The sequence below is a fragment of the Musca autumnalis genome, unplaced genomic scaffold, assembly GCF_047663935.1.
Source record: "Musca autumnalis isolate F117 unplaced genomic scaffold, ASM4766393v1 scaffold_5, whole genome shotgun sequence".
NCBI classification, from domain to species: domain Eukaryota; kingdom Metazoa; phylum Arthropoda; class Insecta; order Diptera; family Muscidae; genus Musca; species Musca autumnalis.
The window spans coordinates 14,666,747-14,688,476 of NW_027412088.1; the positions used below are offsets into that span (position 1 = coordinate 14,666,747).

General features: G+C 35.5%; 2 protein-coding genes across 38 annotated transcripts in view; both read left to right on the forward strand.

Annotated features, from left to right (window-relative positions):
• Positions 1 to 2,232: 2,232 nt before the first annotated feature.
• Positions 2,233 to 3,489, forward strand: LOC141404965 (SAP30-binding protein). Its single transcript, XM_073988827.1, has 3 exons — positions 2,233 to 2,442; positions 2,511 to 3,214; positions 3,277 to 3,489. Exons 1-3 carry the CDS (start codon positions 2,338 to 2,340, stop codon positions 3,404 to 3,406), a joined length of 939 nt encoding a protein of 312 aa, XP_073844928.1. The 5' UTR covers positions 2,233 to 2,337; the 3' UTR covers positions 3,407 to 3,489.
• A 1,503-nt stretch (positions 3,490 to 4,992) lies between these two features.
• The window catches only part of Pkn (serine/threonine-protein kinase N), a 297,850-nt gene continuing 281,112 nt past the window's right edge, over positions 4,993 to 21,730 (forward strand). For 8 of the 37 annotated variants that reach the window (XM_073990853.1, XM_073990879.1, XM_073990875.1 and 5 more), the window contains exons 1-2: positions 5,020 to 5,269; positions 9,127 to 9,401. In XM_073990853.1, the coding sequence (XP_073846954.1) occupies positions 9,381 to 9,401 (21 nt within the window). In that variant the 5' untranslated portion in view covers positions 5,020 to 5,269; positions 9,127 to 9,380. Of the gene's footprint in view, positions 5,558 to 8,770; positions 9,003 to 9,126; positions 9,402 to 21,730 lie in introns of those variants that run through there. The other 29 variants (XM_073990857.1, XM_073990880.1, XM_073990889.1 and 26 more) reach the window with 12 other exon arrangements.

Here is a 21,730-nt window from a genome sequence, read left to right on the forward strand (position 1 = left end):
ATGAGAGAATTTATCAAAATATATTAATTATGACAGCAAAAATACAAAATTTAAAAATTTATGCTCTGTTCCAGAACTTGCAAGAAGCTACTAATTTTTGCTACGATAACATTTTTTCCTTTATGTTATCGGAAAAAATAGTAAAAATTAGTAGATTCTTGCAGTTCTGGAACACACTTGGTCTGAGACCACGCCTAAAGTCATATTGACAGTTGTAGATAATTTTACGGTTATCAAGAAACATTTGAATTTGTTCTTTAATAAGGTGCTCCGCCACCATAAGGCCTGCGTACATAAGCTGCTCTGCCTGAAGGCCTACGTACATAAGCTGCCTCGCCTGGTTGCCTTGCTTGCTTCTGATAAAAGAATAAAAAAGAAAAGGGCAAACCAGTTCGAAATTTGCTTGGCCTCCTTTATTCTTTTACTTTTATTATGTCAAAAATGAAGCAGGAAAGCAAGGCAATCAGGCAGAGCAGCATATGTACGCAGGCCTTGCTTTCCTGCTTCATTTTTGACATAATAAGAATAAAGAAGGCCGAGGAAATTTCGAACTGGGTTGCCCTTTTCTTTTTTATTCTTTTATCAGAAGTACGCAAGGTAAGCAGGCAATGCAGCTTATGTACGCAGGCCTTTAGAGAGCGCTGGTAATAACTTATGGGTCTCATGTTTTCAATCGTATGAAGTCCTTTAACTTTAGGGATAGGAACAACTCTTGCTACTTTACACGCATTGGGGAAGACGGAAGTAGTAAATATAGCATTAAGGAAATGAAATATATCTTGATATGTATGGGAAAATGAGTTTTAGAAATTTTACAGCTATGCCATCTACACCAAAAAATTATTTAAAAAATTAAACTTGCAGAACTAAAGGTAGAAACACAATGAAATAGACCGCCTTACTACGCTCAGTTTCATGTAAAAGACTAAAGGCAAAGTACTACCTCATTCAAATTAATTATGCAGCATTTGAATTAAGAAGTACTTGGCCTTTAATCTATGACATGAAACTGAGCTTGAAAAAAGCGGCGTGTTTCATTCTGTTCATACCTTTAAGGCATAAGCTGCCTTGCCTGGTTGCCTTGCTTTTCTGCTTCATTTCTGACATAATACAAATAAAAGAATAAAGAAGGCCGAGCTAATTTCGAACTGGGTTGCCCTTTTCTTTTTTATTCTTTTATCAGAAGCAAGCAAGGTAAGCAGGCGAGGCAGCTTATGTACGTAGGCCTTTAACCCAGATAAAGCCACTGGTTGTTTAAACGCCACAAAAAATGGTTGCAAAAATTGACGTAAAACTCTGGTTTTTTCGAGTATTTTTGTGGGGTTTTTTGCATTTTGTTATTGTATTGTCTGTTATCTGTCATTTCAGCCTTTTAATGCTTCATTCGACTTTTAAAAGGTGGCCCCATTGCAGGAAAACTATACGTTTAAAGAAAAAAGTTATTTCTTAAAAAATGCTTAAAAAGTCTCAAAAAAATAATTTTCATAAACAATTTTAGTTTTTCTCGCAAAAAAAATTCTCGGCGCTAAGTGGGTTAAGGCTATGCGGCATTTTCTTGCATTCACCTCTGCACCCAAGATCTATTTAACAGGTCACGTAAGTAGCACAACAACAACTCATTTTTGGCGGAAAATTCTTCAATATGTCAAAATGTTTGTTTACGTTTTCATTCAATTTATTCACAATAACAAAAAATTTGACAGATTGAAACCAATCAGCTGGACGTTTTACGCCACCTTATTATTTCATCATGTCTGCACCTCACGTGTATCGAACACACTTAAAGCTGTTCTGCAAGACACTTTATACCTAGTTGGGGTGTATTCCTCACACTGTAATATTGATGGCGAAACTAAGTCCCAATTTACATTAGGCGAGTTTACTTGCGGCAATTGTCAATTTGTAGGTTAGAGAGGGGGCTGAGAGGCAAAGGGTTACCATATGCCTCACCCGTCTCTATCAAACTGACAATTGCCGCAAGTAAACTCGCCTTATGTAAATTTGGGACTAATTGAACATTTTTACAAAAAACTACATAGGACTAAAGTTTAAGGTGTTCTCTATGAGCAATTAAAAAATATATACATAGGTGTAAAAAAATGCAAAACATACACATGGAATACACATAATGTAATATAGGCTTAAATTTGCTCCATGATAAAATTGTTGACATCTACTGTACGTTTTCATAGAGGGTTCCAACGTAATGTACGTATGCAAAAACAGAACTCTGTGGAACGACGTCGACGCAATAAATTCGCGACTGCGATAAAGTAGTGTGGCTTTGTTTTGATTGTTGGAAATATTTAATAAAGTATTAAATTTAAGTAAATAACAATGAGCAACTCGGCTTTGGCAAGTTTAACAGCACAATACACTGATTCCGAAAATGAGGATGACCAAGAACAGTCTCCAGATTCACAAAATTCACAGACCTCAATTGTAAGTCTACAATACATGATGATAAACGTTGTGTTGTTTATGAGAACCTATCCAAATTTTCATTCCAGGTTATCATACCACCACAAAAACCTACACCACAACAAACTCCTGAAAAAAGGAAAGCAGCATCGCCACCCAAAAAGAAAAAGAAGAAATCCAAAGATGTTAAACGATTGGTGAGCTATCAGGATGACACCATTATCTCTGATGATGAACGAAACGACAACGATGAAGATGACAGCCCTGAAACCCTTTCGAGTGACGAATCGGAAGATGACAATGTTATTAAAATTGAAGATGGTCCAACACCACAACGTAATGGTGGTACACCAATTGAAATAGATGATGATTCCTCCGAGAAAACAGGAAAGGTGAAAGATAAATATGCTCGTTTTGCACACTACGGGTTTTCACTGCCACCAGAACCCAAAGGCAAACCTTTGCCAGAGCTGACAGAAAAAATCAACCAACTATATGAGAAAATGGAAAGCAACAACATGGACATGAATCGTATTATACAACAACGTAAAGAGTTTCGCAATCCTAGCATTTATGAGAAGCTCATTCAATTTTGTGACATTAATGAATTTGGAACCAATTATCCACCCGAGATCTATGATCCACTGCAATGGGGTACTGAAAGTTATTACGAAGAGTTGGCATTGGTCCAGAAGAATGAAATGCTAAAAAGACAAAAAGAAAAGAAAGATTCGGGAAAAATTGAACAAGTTTCGGCATTGGCACGTAAAGTGGAAGAGGAGGCCAAAAAGAGGTAGATGTGACCAGTATTTTGATATTTTAAATGTTTAATTAATATTTTTGTTTTATTTTTAGAAAATCCAAATGGGATCAACCTGCTACTGTTAATAAACCCACAGTACCGCCTCTAACTACAACTGTAACTGGTACTAAAGGAACTGTTATATCTGCTTTTGGTTCTCTGCCTAAGAAACCAACAGCATGAGATAATTAATAACTTTTAAGTTTGTCTAGTCTGTAAGTTAGTTCAATAAAAACGTGTTTGTATTCAGCTATCCCCTTTAAGAACTGGAAACTTGCTTTAAGTATTACTCTGCTCCAATTTACATTACTTAATTTGTTGGAGAGAGACAGTTGGGGATAACCCAACACCCTCCCCAACCTTCAAACAGGGAACTGTCATCTTCCCTATACTTATGAGCATAGGAAACGCGGGTCACTGTCATTGTTGACAGTGAAAGAATCAGTGCTTGCTTGCAAGTTGAGAAAAATATGCTTTAGGCTTTTTGTATATTCTATATCCCTAAACACATCCAACTTTTGAATAAAGTTGGACGTCATTTCTGATAACAGAATAAAGAAAAATTCAAATTATGTTGTCCTTTTATTCTTTTATCTGAAATAACGTCCAACTTTACTCAAACGTTGGATATTTTTAGTGTTCAAGGACCGCCAAATCAGCTAGTCTAATGGGCCGATTCCGTACAGCGAGGCGAGTCGTGTCGCGTTGCCAGTTGCTATTTTTCCATTACATATGGCAAAAGTCGCACGACGATGTCAAATTTTGTCGCCGTAATGTTCATTTTCCGGCGACAACAAATTAGCTGTCGCCGTTCATTTTTATAATCGAATAAAAATAAAATAAAAAAAAATAAAAATAACTTGTTATCGACGATTATTTTCTATCGCTGTACGTAGTGCATTTTTTAAATTTTGTCGCAGAGACGATAGACGACGCGACATGACTCGCCTCGCTGTACGGAATCGGCCCATAAATTATCATTAATGGAAAGCTGTCGATCGACATACAACTCTGAACACAAGCGAGTAGTAGGGATACGTAATGGTAATCGACTTTTCTATACCTCAATTTTTGCATTAAACAACAAAGTCGATTTTTCGATTCTGATCAAAGTCGACTAAAATCGATGTTTATTGACTTTAGAGCTTTTTTGATACATATGGGGTACACACGATCAGTTTGGACTGTCATTTTTGCTCAAATAATCGGTAGCTTGCCAGTGTGGCCGTTCATTTCTGTCAGTCACCAGGCAACCACAAAATATTTGCGGTTGCTGGACGGTTTGACATTTATCTATATTTCCGAAAAATCGACAGTCAAAACTGATCGTGTGTACTCCGCTTTAGGCCTGTTCGATAACTTTGCAAGTAAAAAGTATTTGCAAGTTCTTGCAACTACTTCTCATTTCTGTTTTAAGTGGGGTACACACGATCAGTTTTGACTGTCAGTTTTGCTCAAATAATCGGTTGATTGCCACAAAATATTTTGTGTTTGCTGGACAAGTTTGACATTTACCGATATTTCCGAAAAATCGACTGTCAAAACTGATCTTGTGTACCCCCTTTACTGAACAAGTTTGTTATCGAATAGCATTTTGTAAAAGCTTGTACAAATTTGTACAAACTTTTGGTTTATCGAACAGACATATTGTTACTGATGTCAACAGAGAGTGACATTTTAAAAATTTGTTGTATAAAAATTAAATTGTGGGTTAAAATCTGAAGTTTCCAAAAAAATTGAATTTTCGATTTTCTGAATAAACAAAAGTCGACTACGAAAAAAATTCGATTGATCGATTTATCGAAAGTCGACTTGCGTATCCCTATCCCTAAGCAGACGAGCGAGTTTTGGTCGGTCATTCATTTTCGCGTGAAACTTTTTTTTTGTTAAAAACCCTTTTAATTAATATGAAGAAAAACTTATAATTAGTGAAAAACATTACTAAAATATTAAATTAGTCAACGAAATAATTAAGTGCGGTTCGAAATTTGGCTACGTGGCCACGGCATTTTTCGTTCTTCTTCGAGAGTTGGAAATCTTTCAAAGGTTGTTGGATTGGGGGATTGGTATTTTCTTTTTCCTTCTTTTTGTTTACGATGTGTGAGTGTGTTAAGAGCGCGCGTAAGTGTGTGAGTGTATGCAAAAATAAAAAAGCAACAATTGATATGTGATGGAAGTAAAAGATAGAAGGCGAAAAGAATCGAGACAACAAAAAAGCAAAACAGACTAATAAAAGACAAATGGAAGTTTTCCCCGCACTACACACCAAAAACCAACAATCTTATCATTTTACTTTGCTGTAAACGACGTTATTGGAAAAGTGAAGTGAAGAGAGTTAGTGTAAAATGTTACCTATCATTAAGCATTTGAATTGGATAATACAAAAACAAAATTGAAAATAAGTGCTGGTGTTTTTATTGCTATTCTTTTGTGTCCACTTAAAGTTCATTATCCATTTCGTCGGTAAAAACGTAACAGAATCAAAATCAAGCATCTCAATGCAATAGTGTTGCCACCCTGTTTATTTTATGTAAATAACTTTTTGCCAATGACATTTCAACAACCGCCACAAAGAACACAAGCAAAAATATTACATTCTTGCCTTGTTTTTATCTCTTCGTTCGTTGGCATTTTTGTAAATTATAATTACACAAAATTGTGCAAAGCAGGCGAAAAAAGTTTGTTGTAGTTCTGTTGGTTTGTAAAATTGTGTATTGGAATGCTGTGGATGATGATGATTGCCGTTAACATGCAGCAACAACTAACCGTACAGACATGAGAAGACAAAGCAACCAGCCGCGCCACCACCCAAAACCAAATCCAGTGTAATTATTTTCAATTTAAAATTCTGATTTTCTTCACCAACATTGTACGTTCTGCTGCTGCCGCAGAGAATTGCAAAATTTCCGTTGAATGAATAATTTATGACAGAGAGACCTGATGCGGTTTTCATTGATTCTAATAAATGAACGAACAAATGGAGAATATGAACACAATATTTCGTGATAAAAATTAAAGCAACACGTAAACAAATCTACAAATCTGTTTTGATGCCCCCATCAACATCAAACCAACACATAAGCTAAATGTTGCCGGTGCGGTAAATAAATGATGGGGGTATGAAAAGGGCAAAAAAGGCTGTAGTTATTTTGGTTCTGTTGTTAAATGCGTATTTAGCGCAGAGCATCGTATTTTCGCAATTTCACACATGAACACAGTCTCAATGAAATACAACAGCAAAGGGAAAAGGCCAATGTAATTGAGTTGTTTTTTTCTTTCTTAATTGGCTTCTAACAGCTGATTTATTTAGTTTATAGTAAATTGTTAACAATTGTTTATCAATGTTGCTTTTTGAGATTTGTTGTTGCTCTTATTTGATTGGATTAGTTTTCTTATCAGAATTTCCAACCAAGCCAGCTGGATTTGTTTGTTTACGTATTACACTGAGAAAAATCTGTTGGAACAATTTTGTATTGTAAATAGAGTTGCCAATATTCGATTATATGAATCATAAACTTCCCATCACCAGTTTAATAGTCTCTTTACATTATAGTTTTTTTTGCCGGTTTAAGACCATGTTTATTAGGTCTTACTTCACGTATACGCAATGGAATTTGAACCCCAGTGGGTTTACTAAAATGTAGTTATATGTAAACGTACTAGGTTAGGTTAGGTTTGGGGATGTGTAGTCAATATATATTGACTACGCCACTCGGAGACCTTTCGGTCCATTGTGATCATCCATAAATCAGAAAGAAGAGGTTCAGAATTACCTGAAAAGACAGAAGAAGAGAAAAGGGAGAAAAAGTAAAGAAAAGAGGGTGGGGTTGGGAAAGTAATAATAGATGGACTATATAAGATGAAGATGTAATGAGGAAAAGAGGGTGGTTTATTTGGTGATGGTAGAAAACTGTCGGAGAAGTAGTTACGATTATGGGTCGCGCCGTCCCAGCCAATTCAAATTTTTGATGATGCTTATGATTGTTGGTTCCATGTTTGAGTAGAAGGTTAAGCTTGGAGGAAAGCATACTCCTGTTAATATATATCGCTTTCGAGTTAACATCGGGCAACGACATAAAATACGCTCAATAGTCTCCGTTAACTCCTCATCTTCACAGAGCCTGCAATAGTCCACGCCATCATCCTGCCATTTGCCGATAAAAGCTCGGATGTTGCAATGACCGGTAATGACTCCCGTCAATACCCTGATTTCTGACTTGTTCAGATTTAAGAGTGAAGTTGTTCTGTTTGTTGATAGAGTCGGCAAAATGGCCCTTGACACGTTGCACCTTGGTTCATTATGCCATAGTTCCTTGGCTCGTTCTTCAAAGAACGTCTCCACTCTCCGAAAAAGGTGACATATGGGTGGTTTGATTGAATCAGTGATAGCGTGACTCGTTGATTGAGATCCTTGTCTTGTCAGTTCATCTGCCTTCTCGTTTCCCACAATGTCACAGTGTCCCGGTACCCAGCAGAGTCGGACAGCGTTTGTGAGGTTCGCCAAAGCAGTTCTACACTCAAGAACGGCCTCAGACTTGATATTGGAGGATTTGATGGCTTTAAGAGCCGGCTGACTATCAACGAAGATAGTCACCGGTTCAAAGATTTCTGCATCCATATATTTGGGAAATATGCTGTTTATATTAGAGCTTTTTGCAGGGTTAACCTTCTTTATAAGGATTTGTTTGAAATACCTATAAGCAATGGAATTGACATTTCAAACCCAGTCGGTTTGTTAAATCCGGTTATATATAAACGGGGTATAAGGCCATGTTTATATTATAGCCTTTTGCAGGGTTAACCTTCTTAATGAGGATTTGTTTGACGTATATGCAATTGTTAAATCCGGTTTTATATAGACGTACTATAAACTAGCACACATATCGTCAAATAGGTTTTCATAGTCATCAGCAATTGATTATCTTTTTATATCCTTTGAAAACATAAAGTATTGGCAACTCTTGTTCATCAAACACATGTTTTTTATTATTATGTGTGTTCGTTTACTCAAAATTTGTACAAATTGTTACTGGATGTTGTTCGTTTACTCTACAGTATAATGCAAAAGACCTTAGCCGATTACAAGAAGTTACTGAACTTGTACAAATTTGTACAAATTGTTGAGTAAACGAACACACCTATTGTTTAACCCCCTTGCTATCTGTCATTCGTTGTGATGGTCGTTTGTTTATGTAACAACAAATGCAATGAAATTTGTGATAATAATGATGATCGTCAAAATGATGGATTTTAAGAAAGTGGGCAATAATGATATACATATATGAATAATTTGCAATGATTTTCCTTATGTTCTTTATATTCTAAATAAAAAAATTCCAACACATGCACATAATTCCTTATATGCATGTGGAATTGCATTTGGCGACTTGGGGGTGGTTGCTGTGCTGTTGTCATATTATTTGTTGTCAATTACGTTGTTTTTGTTACTGCAATTGCAACCAGCTGATGTCAGAGTGTCGTCTTCGTTGTCGGTGTTGTTGGCTGCATGGCTGCCTATAATGATTATGAGAATTCTTTTTTTCTTTCAATTCTGATCCCATCATCACACACGTCCAATCATCCACAACCCTACTCTACTACTACAGTTCATCCATATTTATCCATTCGGGCATTCATTCGAGCATTCACATTAAATAAGTGACAATGTGTTGTTGACCATTCGCCGCCTTGGTCGTTTGTCGTCGCCTAGTTACTACCGATGAAAATGTTTTGCTTTGTGGGGTCGCATTCTTTCATTCGATGAGATATCGAGAAGAGAGTTGTGTTGCAATATAAACAATAATAGAAAAACAATGCACTTTGGGGTTATACAAATAATTAAAAATTTATTTTTTATCAAAATATTTTAAATTAATACAATTTTATTTTCAATATGTTTTTAGAGGTGAAATAAAGTGAAAAACAATAATATATTGTGCCTAAATAATTTTATAAAAATTATTAAAGAAAAAGTAAACATTCATGTGCGTGTTCATTGATTCTAAAAGAAGAAAACAATATTAAAAACAAAAGAAATTAACAAAAACATCTTATAAAATAAAACGATAGTAGAATATTCTTTGGATTTCTCTAACCGCCTGCAAAATCATCATCGAGAACAACATCATCATTGTCGTCATCTTGTATCAATCCAATCATGGCGGATTCTTATTATCAGGTGAGCAATTTATATTAAGTAAAAGTTACTTTGCCTCTGCCGCTTGCTACTCATCCATCCATATGCTGGATGTCTGGGTGGGTGGTTGGCTCGTAAGTAACCTTAATCTTGTTTGTTTTTTCCACTTCCATGCTATTTTATCCCATAATTTTATAACCTTGAAAATAAGTCAATTGTGTTTTCTTTTTATACTCGGCATTGTTTCCGCTGTTCTCGTTTGATCCAATCACCTCAAATGATTGTTTCGCTTACTACTACTACTGCGGAGAGTGACAAGGGCATAAGAAACGGAAAGATACACAGCCAGTCAGTTGACATTTCCCCTTACTGTAGATGGATACAAATATAATTATAATTCATAGGGTTATTTTTGCCATTTCTTGCAATTTAAGATTACTCAGGCCACAAATGTAATTTAATATGTAGGTATATCCCGCCTGGGATATGGCACAATAATATAATTATAGGTATGTACGAAAGTTATGTTTGTTTTAAATAATTAAACTAAGTTATTTCCAGAAAAAAATCCGGAAGAGCCAAGTGTAAACATATGGAGTGCTGTCGGGCCTTATTTTAGTTAACTTTTTACCTACGAATCTGAAAATAGTACGATTCCAAATGGTATATATGATCCTACTGTGGCCAACTTAATTGGCCGATTCGTACAATATCTAAAGAAAGGAATGACTGACATTGGCCTAACTATTACACATCGTAATAATTCTCTAAAATTTAAATTATGATGGTGATGAACTATATCGGACAACACCTTCCCTTACTCCCCTACAAAAGTATTTGCTTATGAGCTGTTTAAGGGCTGTTCGTGGATTGTTATGAAATGTTCAGGGAAGGTAGTCTAAAATAAAATTGGATGGAATGATAGCTATCGTAAGATATGACTTCCAAAATTCCTGATACTTTGTGGACGCAACCAGTCCAAATTGCAGAATTTTTGAATCTGGATAAAGTGTTGCTACAACAACAACTTCTTAAGTCATATTAAATTACAGCAAAGTTCAAAACGTATGCGCATTAATCCAGTTTAAAGTAACTTCTAGGATCGTCTTGAAATTTTAATAGCGGTTAGTCATTTTTCTAACTTTCGGACCACTCCTTTGTGGTCGTTGTTGCAATTCTGTAAATTTATCCTCCACACTTCTTTTGATAATGGACACGAATGTTCCCCTCTAGTGGTTGTTTTTGTTGTAGCAGCAAAGTAAACTACGTAAAAGCATAGGTTTGATGCTGGGTTGGCAGCCGCTGGCCGAAATACTGTGGTTTCGGTTCAATCCTGTACGAAAACCCCCGCTGTCGTGGTATTCTCCTCTAGTGGTTGTTATTGTTGTTGTAACAGTGTTTATTATTGTATGTGTGTTCGTTCTTCTGCTCAATCTGGCCTTGGTCTATTTCCAGTTCCAAAAAAGTGGCTGCTTCGATGGGATTTAACCACAGATGAGTAGGTTTGGCAGGACAGTTGAGAAGGTTCAGTGTGCATGCCGGGCAGATGTTTTGCACGCTGCGATTGATCTTTGCCTTTTAAGAATTTAGGCTACGGTAATATCCCTAGTGTAGTTGAGCCAAAACTACTCTGGTTTGGCGTGACAGCTGCCGCTTCTCAGCTGCTATATATGAGGATGTACTCCGAGGACTTTATTCACACTACATTTGCTTATGGCCTTTGCAACTGCGTCCGTGTGAATGCTATTTAAAGCTGCTTGATATGCCTGTTGATCTAGGGGTTCTCTCCGGTATCGTTGGACCTCTTCATGGCACAATTACCCAGGTAGTGGCATCGTAAAATTTTGAATATGTTATGTCAAAACTTTCTTTATGTTGTTGGGGAAATTACAACAAAAATATTTTTTATAAAGGAATTTGACTTTTCATATTCGATCAGCTGGTGTGATACCACTACCTGGTAGTTCTGCCATGGACCTAGAGTTGTGTCGTTCCGGAACGAACTAGTTCAAAGGAACTACTCCACAAAAGGAACGACCGGTACTAGGTCCGACTATGCGGTTCAGCTAGTTCCTTTTGCTCCCTCGTTCGTTTTTCTCCCATTCTTTTTGCTCTTCTCTTTCAGTTAGTTCCATCAGTTCATTTAACATGAGTTGTCTCTCTCTCCTCTCCCTGTCTTCTATTAGTGAATAAGAAATCTCATAGTGTCATTTCGTTTTTCATTTCTTCTAAACTGATCTTTGCCGAGTTAAAAAATGCAATTGAAGTATTTTTAATTAACAAAACGATTGTAAATTTGTTTAAAATATTTGTAAACTACCAGGAAGAAATCCGAAAAAATTATTTTTCTTTTGTTTTGATGAAGAAGAAGCACGAACGATATGAACTGAGTGAAAGAGTATGAGTGTGGGTATAAGTTAAGAGACAATATGTTGAACGTATCACATAACCAACCATCCAGCCATGGGAACAATCAACGAAATTCATTCTCATAATTATTGTATGCAATATCAGGTTGCACCAAAATGTGGGAATGAAATAATGCCTACTCAGCGCACGTGTTGTCGTTGCAGCAGAATAAATTAGTTAAGTAGCTTTAAATCACAATTGTAAATTTTAGTGCCAATATTTTATTAATAAAGTGAAGACGTGTTGCTCCGTCAACACTAAGTCTTTTTTAAAAAGATAAAATATCCTGTTTTTAATTAACTGGCGCCCGAGCAGGGACCCGAACGGTGTTATCCTGAGGAAAAATAAGTCTAAACCGCGGAGTTAGCATTTTCCCAGGACGGGTCCACGTCGATAGTAAAAAAATTAAAATAAAAACCGTGAAAAAATTAAGAAAGAAAACAACAAGAGAGTGCGGAAATGATGCCCCCGAGTAGATTCAATTCAAAAAGGAGTCCTCAAAAGGACAGCGGCCGCATTGTATTATAAGTGACTTTAGGAAAATAAGTAAAATTATCTACATAAAAGTGAACTAAACAAAGAAAAAATATTAAATAAATAAAGAAACATAAGAAAAAATATTGACTCTAAAATAAGCAAGAATTTGTGAAAATTAATTAAAAGAAATTATAAAAAATAAATGTTGTATGATCCTAAAGAAGGAGTTTATGAAAAATAAGTGACTCTAAGAAATAGAAAGAAATAAATATTGTGACTCTAAAATAAGAAGGAATTTGTGAAAGTAAATTAAAGAAATTATAAAAAATAAATAAGTGACTTTAAAATAAGAAAAATAAGTTGTGAAAATTAAAGAAATTATTTAAAATAAAGAAATATTGTATTGAAAAATGAGAAAATAATATTAAAAAAGAAAAAAAGAAGTTAACCTTTAAAAAATACAAAGAATTTTAAATTGTTGAAAAAAATAAGGAAAAAGAATTATTTCATAAGAGAATACAATTGAATTAAGGAAAATTTAAATTGAAAAATTAAAATTTTAAGAATATAATTGAATTAAAGGAAATTTAAATTGAAAAACTAAAAATTAATTTTAAAAAAGGCAAAAAGGAAGTGAGATTAAAATTCCGAAATATGCTGCTTTACTTTTGGTAAGTTAGTTAATTCAACTTGGCACTCAATTAAATAAATAATTAAGAAAAAATTGTTCCGTACATTTGGTTTGATCATAAAATAAAATCCTTCAAATACATGATTTTTTCCTGACTGCAAGAATTAATTTTTCTAAGTACCAAACTAATTCCCTGATTCATAAAAAATGCCTGGAAATCCCATAGATGAATTGTCAAATAGACTTAGTTCAATCTTAAATATTGCCAACATGAATAATAACAGTGAAACTTCAAGATTTTCGTCGGCGCAAAGGGACGAAATTAGAACGATAATATCTGAAATATTGAAAATAGATTCAAACAGTGACTGTTTAGATGAAGATTCCGATCAACCCATAGGAACCGTAAAAGTTGAGGAATTAGAAAAAATTCCAGACATTGTAAAAACAATAAGGGATTTTTCAGGAAAGCCTGGAGAATTTGGATCCTGGCGAAAATCTGTAGAAAGAGTATTAGACCTTTTTAAGGAACTCAAAGGCACAAGTAAATATTATGCCATATTACACACTATTAGAACTAAAATAGTAGGGGAAGCGGATACAGCCTTAGATTCATATAGAACACCTTTAGATTGGCCTAAAATTAAAAAATGCCTCATGATGCATTACTCAGATAAGAGAGACATAGGGACTTTGGAGTATCAACTCTCCACGATGATACAGGGACAAAAATCAATAACTGACTATTATCAAGCAGTGTACCAACATTTATCACTAATTCTTGATAAAATTGCCTGCTTAGAATTGGACGAAAATAGTCTAATGGCCATGACTAACGCTTATCGGGATAAAGCTCTTGATACCTTTATTAGAGGTCTAAGAGGGGATCTTCCGAGACTCTTAAGCGTTAGGGAACCCTCATCATTGCCGCAAGCATTACATATATGCCTTAAATTAGACAATATGAATTATCGTATGAGTCAGGCATATGGGCATACGCAAAAACCAGATTATTTACGAAAAAATTCTGCGGGAAATTTCTATCCACAGCTAGCACATATTGGTGGAACAGCAAAACCACCATTACCACCAAGATATCCATCTAGACCAAATTATGGTAATGGTATGGTGCAACCACAACTGTATAGAACATTTGTGAATCCCTATGTGAATAATTTTCCACAACAACAGATGTATCATCGACCCAATCCTACATGGAGCACACAGGTATTTCCAGGCCAATCAAGTTCACCCAGACCTGAACCAATGGATATTGATAGGTCTATTCAGACGAGGCAGGTCAATTACGCAAACAGGCAACAGTTTAACCCTACAGTCAAGAGAGCAGCTGGATCGTACCAAGGGCCGTCCCCAAAGGTGCAACGGAACTTCCATTTAAATACAGGAAGTCAAAATGATCAAATGGTTGAAGCCGGGGAAAGCATAAATTTACCCGACTACGGACAACAGGTAGAGGCCGGATATAATAATACTGACTTGGCCAGCTACTCTGATATTATGACAGAGGAAAATGTAAATGATCTGTTGGATCAAGGAGGCAGTGAAATTTACGCTTCTGATAATATCATTCCTGACGAAGATACCAACGCTGACTTGAATTTTTTTGCATAAAAAGTTCCTCGTTGCCATTCTTTACCGTAAGAACGAGGAACGGACATTCATTACGGATGTTAGTTGATACTGGAAGCAACAAAAACTATATAAAACCTAGTTTAGTTAGTAATCCCCAACCTAATAAAGATTCATTTGCTGCCAAAGCTGTAAAAGAAGAAATTAATGTATCCCACCACGTATATTTAGATATTTTTGAAGGAAAAACACAGCCGTTACAGTTTTTCCTTTTGCCTGGATTACAGACATTCGATGGAATATTAGGAAACGACACAATGAGGGAACTCTCAGCAGTTATTCATACTAAAGAAAACTATTTCACATTAGACGGTGTTGGAAAAATACCTACAAGCCAGCATTTCTTTCAGGATGTAAAAAATATAGAACTTCGCTTATCTCATTTGTCAGAAAATATAACATCTAGAATAGCAGATATCGTAAAAAAGCATAAGAAGTTATTTTCAGAGCCAGACGAACGCCTAACCTATACAACGAAGGTGGTGGCCGAAATAATAACTTCAAACGAATCTCCTACGTACACAAGAAATTATCCATATCCTTTGGCCTTACGAGAAGTGGTAGATAATGAAATAAAAAAGCTTTTGAATGACGGAATAATAAGACCATCCCGCTCACCCTATAACTCACCAATTTGGGTAGTACCCAAAAAAGAGGACGCATCAGGACAGAAAAAATATAGGGTAGTAGTAGATTTCAGGAAATTAAATACTGTTACCGTCCCTGATAGATACCCCATACCAGAGATAAGTGAGGTATTAGCAAATTTGGGAGGAAATAACATATTCTCTGTTGTAGATCTAAAAAGTGGTTTCCACCAGATACCCCTTAGAGAGGAAGATATGCAAAAAACAGCCTTTTCCATAAGTAATGGTAAATTTGAATTTACTAGACTTCCTTTTGGGTTAAAAAATGGTCCTTCTATATTCCAAAGGACTTTGGACGACATCCTTAGAGAGTTCATAGGCAAGACATGCTATGTTTATATTGATGATATAATAATCTTTAGTAAAGATATAGAAAGTCATCTTAAACATCTTGAGGAAATATTTTCCACCTTGGAAGACGCAAATATGAAGGTTCAACTGGATAAATGCGATTTCTTTAAAGAAGAGGTAGAGTTTCTTGGATTTGTAGTGTCAGCAAAAGGTGTAAAAATGAACCCGAAGAAAGTTGAGGCCATTGTAAATTTTCCATATCCAACTAACTTAAGGGAATTGCGTTCACTCCTTGGGTTATTTAATTTTTATCGAAGGTTCATAAAAGGATTCGCTGAAATAGCTAAACCTCTTACAAACATGTTAAGGGGAGATAACGGAAAAGTTACAAGAACACAATCAAGGAGGATAAAAGTTTTCCTAAGTGATGTAGAAAAAAAGGCAATAGACTCTTTGAAAAATGCGATAATATCGCCGGAAGTCGTACTAGCCTACCCTAACTTCGAAAAGGAATTTCATTTGACGACAGATGCGTCAAATAAAGCTATTGGTGCAGTCCTTAGCCAAGAAGGGCGACCTGTGACATTTATTTCTAGATCCCTTTCCCACGAGGAAGAAAATTACGCCACAAACGAAAGAGAGATGTTAGCTATAGTTTGGTCTCTATACAATCTTAGGAATTATTTGTATGGTACAGCCAAAGTTGTAATTCATACTGATCACCAACCACTCACATATGCCCTTAGTAATAAGAACGCTAACACCAAGATGAAGAGATGGAGGGCTATCCTTGAAGAGTATAACTATGAAATTAAATACAAACCTGGGAATACGAACTTAGTGGCTGATGCCTTATCTAGGCCACCTATTTCAAACGTCTACACCTTAACGGGATCGGTACATAGCGCAGAAAGCTCAGCAGAGGACCTTATACCGAGTGTCGAAGTACCCATTAATGTTTTCAAGAATCAGTTGTTTTTGATTGCAGGCGAGGAAACTTCATACCAATTTCAAATAGTATTTCCAGGATACCATAGGCATTCAATAACAGAGAGAGATTTTACTAATGAAAAATTGCTTTCATTACTAAAAAGATATTTAAACCCTTCCGTCGTTAATGGGATAAAAGCACCAGAAGAAATAATGGGGAGAATTCAAGAAATATATCTAAATCATTTTGTCAATATCAAAGCACGGTTTACACAAAAAGTAGTTATTGATATTACATCAGAATCCATGGAGGAAGGTATAATTATTGATACGCACAAGCGAGCTCATAGGAATGCTGTAGAAAATAAAGCGCAAATAATGGAGAAATACTATTTTCCTAGCATGATGAAAAAAATAAAAAGAATTGTGAAACTCTGCACTATTTGCAAAAAAGGTAAATATGACCGTCATCCGAATGATCCAAAATTGAGTGAGACACCTGTACCATCATATTCAGGTCAGGTAGTACACATAGACATTTTTGCAACTGACAAAAAGCTAGTCTTGACTGCAATTGATAAGTTTTCGAAGTACGCACAGGCTAGAATAATAAATGGAAAATCTGTAGAAGACATTAGGAAATCTCTTCGAGATTTAATATTTTTCTACGGAGTCCCAAAAACTATAATTATGGACAATGAAAAATCACTAAACTCATCGACTATCCTATTTATGATGAAAGATGAATTAGGAATAGAAGTTTTTACAACACCGCCATATCGGAGTGAGGCTAACGGACAAGTAGAACGTTTTCACTCCACATTGGCAGAACTGATGAGATGTTTAAAACAAGAAGAGATTTGCAGGAATTTCGAGGAATTGCTAGAAAGGTCGGTTAATGAATATAATCACTCAATTCATTCCACCATAGGTAGAAAACCGGTAGACATATTCTTTGGAAGGACGGTGGATTTTTCACCAGGAAGTTATGAAAGGACTAGGCAATCGAATATGGAAAAGATCAAGGAAAAACAGAAAAAGGACTTGAAATACCACAATAAAGAAAAGAAGGACTTTAAATCATACCTTCCGGGACAAACAATTTTCGTCAAAATTAACAAACGTTTAGGAACAAAACTATCTGAAAGATACAAAGAAGAGATTGTTAAAGAGGACCGCAAATCCACCATTGTTACGGAAGGTGGAAGAGTTGTCCACAAAAAATTCATAAGAAATTAATCAGAACAAACATTTTGCAGGTTTTTAATGGCGTTTAGTCAATGTATGGGAGAGTTTCGGATTTTGGATTATTCGAACTCGAAACTGGTTGCAATTGATGTCGGACTGGCAAAGGTTCAAACTGGCACCTTCAAGCTAGTGCACATGTTCGACCTGAAAAATTATGAGAGCATAATACAAGATTTGGAATCAAGTGTCTGGCAGAATAATGAAAAGAATCATCCTCTCCTTCCCTTCCTTCATCATTCCCTTTCCCAAATAAAATCATGTATTTATCGTTTAAAACCAAAAATAAGGTCAAAAAGATCCATTGACTTCTTAGGAAGTGCATGGAAATGGCTGGCTGGATCGCCAGACCACCACGATTTTCAAATAATTACAGAAAAAGTTGAGAATGTACTGGCCAACAACAACAACCAGGCCATAATTAATCAATTATCAATAGAAAGGTTGAATTTACTCTCAAATGCTACCAACAAGATTTTGAAAGAATTAAAAAACAATAAAGAAACCTCAATGGAAAAAATAACTGAGTTGAAATACAGATTAGAAATAATAAAAGAAGAAATCTTCAACGTGGAATTTGCCATAGAATGGGCGAAGGCCGGCATTATCAATTCATTTATATTTTCAAAAGTCGAAGTAGAGACATTGCAAAAACTTTTCAAAAAATCAGAAATTCCATTTAATAGCGTAGATGAATTACTAAAATTCGCCAAAGTAAAGGTAGCATCTGATTCAGAGAGTTTAATTTACATTGTAAGCATTCCAACCACAGACAATGAAAATTGTAACCATAATCTGTTAAAACCTGTAAAGTTTAAAAACTCTGTTTATAAAATAAAATATAATGAAATAATAATTTGTAAAAATAAATTACTAGGTATTAAGAACAAATGTGACAGCTACGAAAGCTTAAATATCTGTAACATTGAAAATATAGAGAAACTTAAAGACACAGATTGTATTGTACAATTATTACAAAGTAAACCATCCACGTGCGCTGTTACTAATAATGACGATGTCCCCTCAGTTGAACAACTTAATGATGACCTGATATTTCTAAACCAATATTCTGGCGAAGTTTTTGTAAACGAATCCCCCATTTTATTAAACGGCACATTTATTGTCCATCATGCTGAAACGAATGTAACAATAGAAGGACGATCATTTTTCTCAAAACAAATTACGGGTCTAAAACCATTACCAGCACTGGTGCAACCCAAAGAGGCCGATAGAGAAATAGAAACGTTGTCACTTGAAATGATGAAATCTGTATCATTTAACAACACAAAAATGATAGAGACTATCCAAAGAAGAGAACAGATTGACATCGGAGTGGCTGTATTTATTTTCATAATAATACTTATCATAATAACCGTAATCACTAAACGGAAACATAACTTCCCAAAAAACAACGAAAGTGCAACAAAACCAGACCAAGAATCAACAACAGAGGAAATCACAATAGAAAATGTACCCTGTTCATCTTCAAACAAGAGGATCAGAAGTCTTAATAATATCCCGTTTTTCTGAAAAAAAGATGACCAATTGATTCATACGAGGTCGTATGAATTTAAAGGGGGAGGAGTTAAGAGACAATATGTTGAACGTATCACATAACCAACCATCCAGCCATGGGAACAATCAACGAAATTCATTCTCATAATTATTGTATGCAATATCAGGTTGCACCAAAATGTGGGAATGAAATAATGCCTACTCAGCGCACGTGTTGTCGTTGCAGCAGAATAAATTAGTTAAGTAGCTTTAAATCACAATTGTAAATTTTAGTGCCAATATTTTATTAATAAAGTGAAGACGTGTTGCTCCGTCAACACTAAGTCTTTTTTAAAAAGATAAAATATCCTGTTTTTAATTAACTTATACATATAAAGGTTGGTACTAAAAGGAACTATGGAACTAACTGAACGACCTAGTTCCTTTTGCGGAACGGAAAAGACCGAACCGTAAAAGGAACGATATTGCCCAACTCTACATGGACCTCTTCCTCTATTTTGGGTAAACTAGCACACATATCAAATAAGTCAAATAGGTTTTCATAGTCATCAGCAATTGATTATCTTTTTACATATATTCTTTGAAAACATAATGTATTGGCAACTCTTGTTCATCAAACACATGTTTTTTTATTATTGTTTAACCCCTTGCTATCTGTCATTCGTTGTGATGGTCATTAGTTTATGTAACAACAAATGCAATGCAATTTGTGATAATAATGATGTTGACGATCGTCATTATTATCACAAATTGTTGACTTGGATTTTGCCTTATAAGAATTTAGGTGACGGCAATATCCCGAGTGTAGTTGTCCCAAAACTACTCTGGTTTGCCGTGACAGCTGCCGCTTCTCAGCTGCGATAGATGAGGACGTACTCCGAGGACTGTATTCACACTTTATTTGCTTATGGCCTTTGCAACTGCGTCCGTGTGAATGCAATTTAAAGATGCTTGATATGCCTCTTGCTCTAAGGGTTCTCTCCTGTATCATTGGACCTCTTCCTCTAGAACATGGATATCCTCCTTGTGTCGGTCCTACCCACCAGATGGTGATTGGGATGGCTCTCACGGTAACACATAAGCAAGTACTGCAATGAAAGCATATCATTGCGTTGCTGTCCTGGAAGAATCTTTGCTTCCTCATGTAGATGGTCCACAGAAGGCATAAGGAGGCACCCGGTTGCTGTTCTCATGGCAAAGTTTACATATTTTTCCATTCTGGAATCTCATATCACAGACCGACTTATCGCGTTATATGTGGTCAATAACGTTTCTCTATCTGCACCCCAAGTGCTGGCGGCTAGGGACTTGAGATTCTTGTTTCTACATTTCAGTTTGCCGCAGATAACTGTGGCATGCGCGGACGACGTGAATGTGGTGTCGAATGTGACTCCTAGAATTTTGGGCAGTTTGTGGTCGGAATTCTGCTAGCGTCGACCGCTAGCCTGACAATATCAAAGACTTTTTGATAAGTCAATCGCCACCTATGACTTCCCCCGATGACGTAATTACAGCTTAAAGTACTCAAAATATGCAATTTTTACAAGGTCCGTCGTATATTTTCTATATTTTTTGATATATACTCACTATAACTATTTTAAAAACGATTTGTATCGAGCGTACAACATCTCCTTAATATATTAATGTCGAAAAACCCACAAAAAAATACTTGTTTTTATCCGAAAATAACGAAAGTCTGGGTTAAACACGTATAACCCGATTTTGAGCTTTATCTCAAAAACAAGAGCTGATGGAGAAAAACCGGGACCGGATTTGAAAATAACTCGCCGATTTCATCTAGAAACAACTGCAACTTCGGTTGAAACAAAAGTCCTGTTGACCAGTGTTATTATTACCAAATTCTTTTCCACGTTTCTTTACACTTTTCCTCTTCTTTTCAATAAATTTTTCTATCTTTTTTTTGTAATAAATTCCCTCAAAATCTCCCGAACATAATTTGATTTCATTAAATTTTGACCTCCATTTGAAATTATGTGTGTCAAAACACAGAACTGTCAGCGCTAATAAAAAAAGTTCTATTGAAGTCCGCATTATGTCTTGGAAATAATGGCTAGAACAATTCATTTAGACAGTTTGCTGCAGAAGATGTAATGATGCCAAGCTATCTGTAATCCTGTGCAAACAATCACACATACTATAGTCGTCACTTTTCTACATACAGACGTCGACGGACGTCTTACACACACGTTTTACAAGTCATTTGTAAATTTTACGTTTTTTTTTGGTTTTTTTTCTCTTCCTAAGCAGAAGCAAACAACAAACAGACAAAAATTGACTAACACAACTGGTTTTTTCGGTTAGTCGTTTGGTCAATTATTGGCACTTTTTCTCGTTGGTTTGGCATTTTTACACGAATTTGGAACAGGGTCAACAAAAAAGTAGAATACTTCTGTGTGTTCTGTTTCTATCTGCTGTTGCTGTCTGCCTGTTTCTACAATTTCTTCTTTACATCGCTACTTTTTTTTCTCGTTTTGTGAATTTGAATGTTGAATAAAGAGGCACTTGGTAACAGTAAATATTGGTAATATTTAATGGGTTTGAGATGTAGTATTTAA

What these genes read in the sequence shown, in the direction of transcription:
- LOC141404965 (XM_073988827.1), top strand. Translation starts at nt 2,338, where the DNA reads ATGAGCAACTCGGCTTTGGCAAGTTTAACAGCACAATACACTGATTCC. An exon ending in AAAATTCACAGACCTCAATT is followed by an intron (nt 2,443 to 2,510) that starts GTAAGTCTACAA and finishes TTTTCATTCCAG; the next exon opens with GTTATCATACCACCACAAAA. An exon ending in GAAGAGGAGGCCAAAAAGAG is followed by an intron (nt 3,215 to 3,276) that starts GTAGATGTGACC and finishes TTTTATTTTTAG; the next exon opens with AAAATCCAAATGGGATCAAC.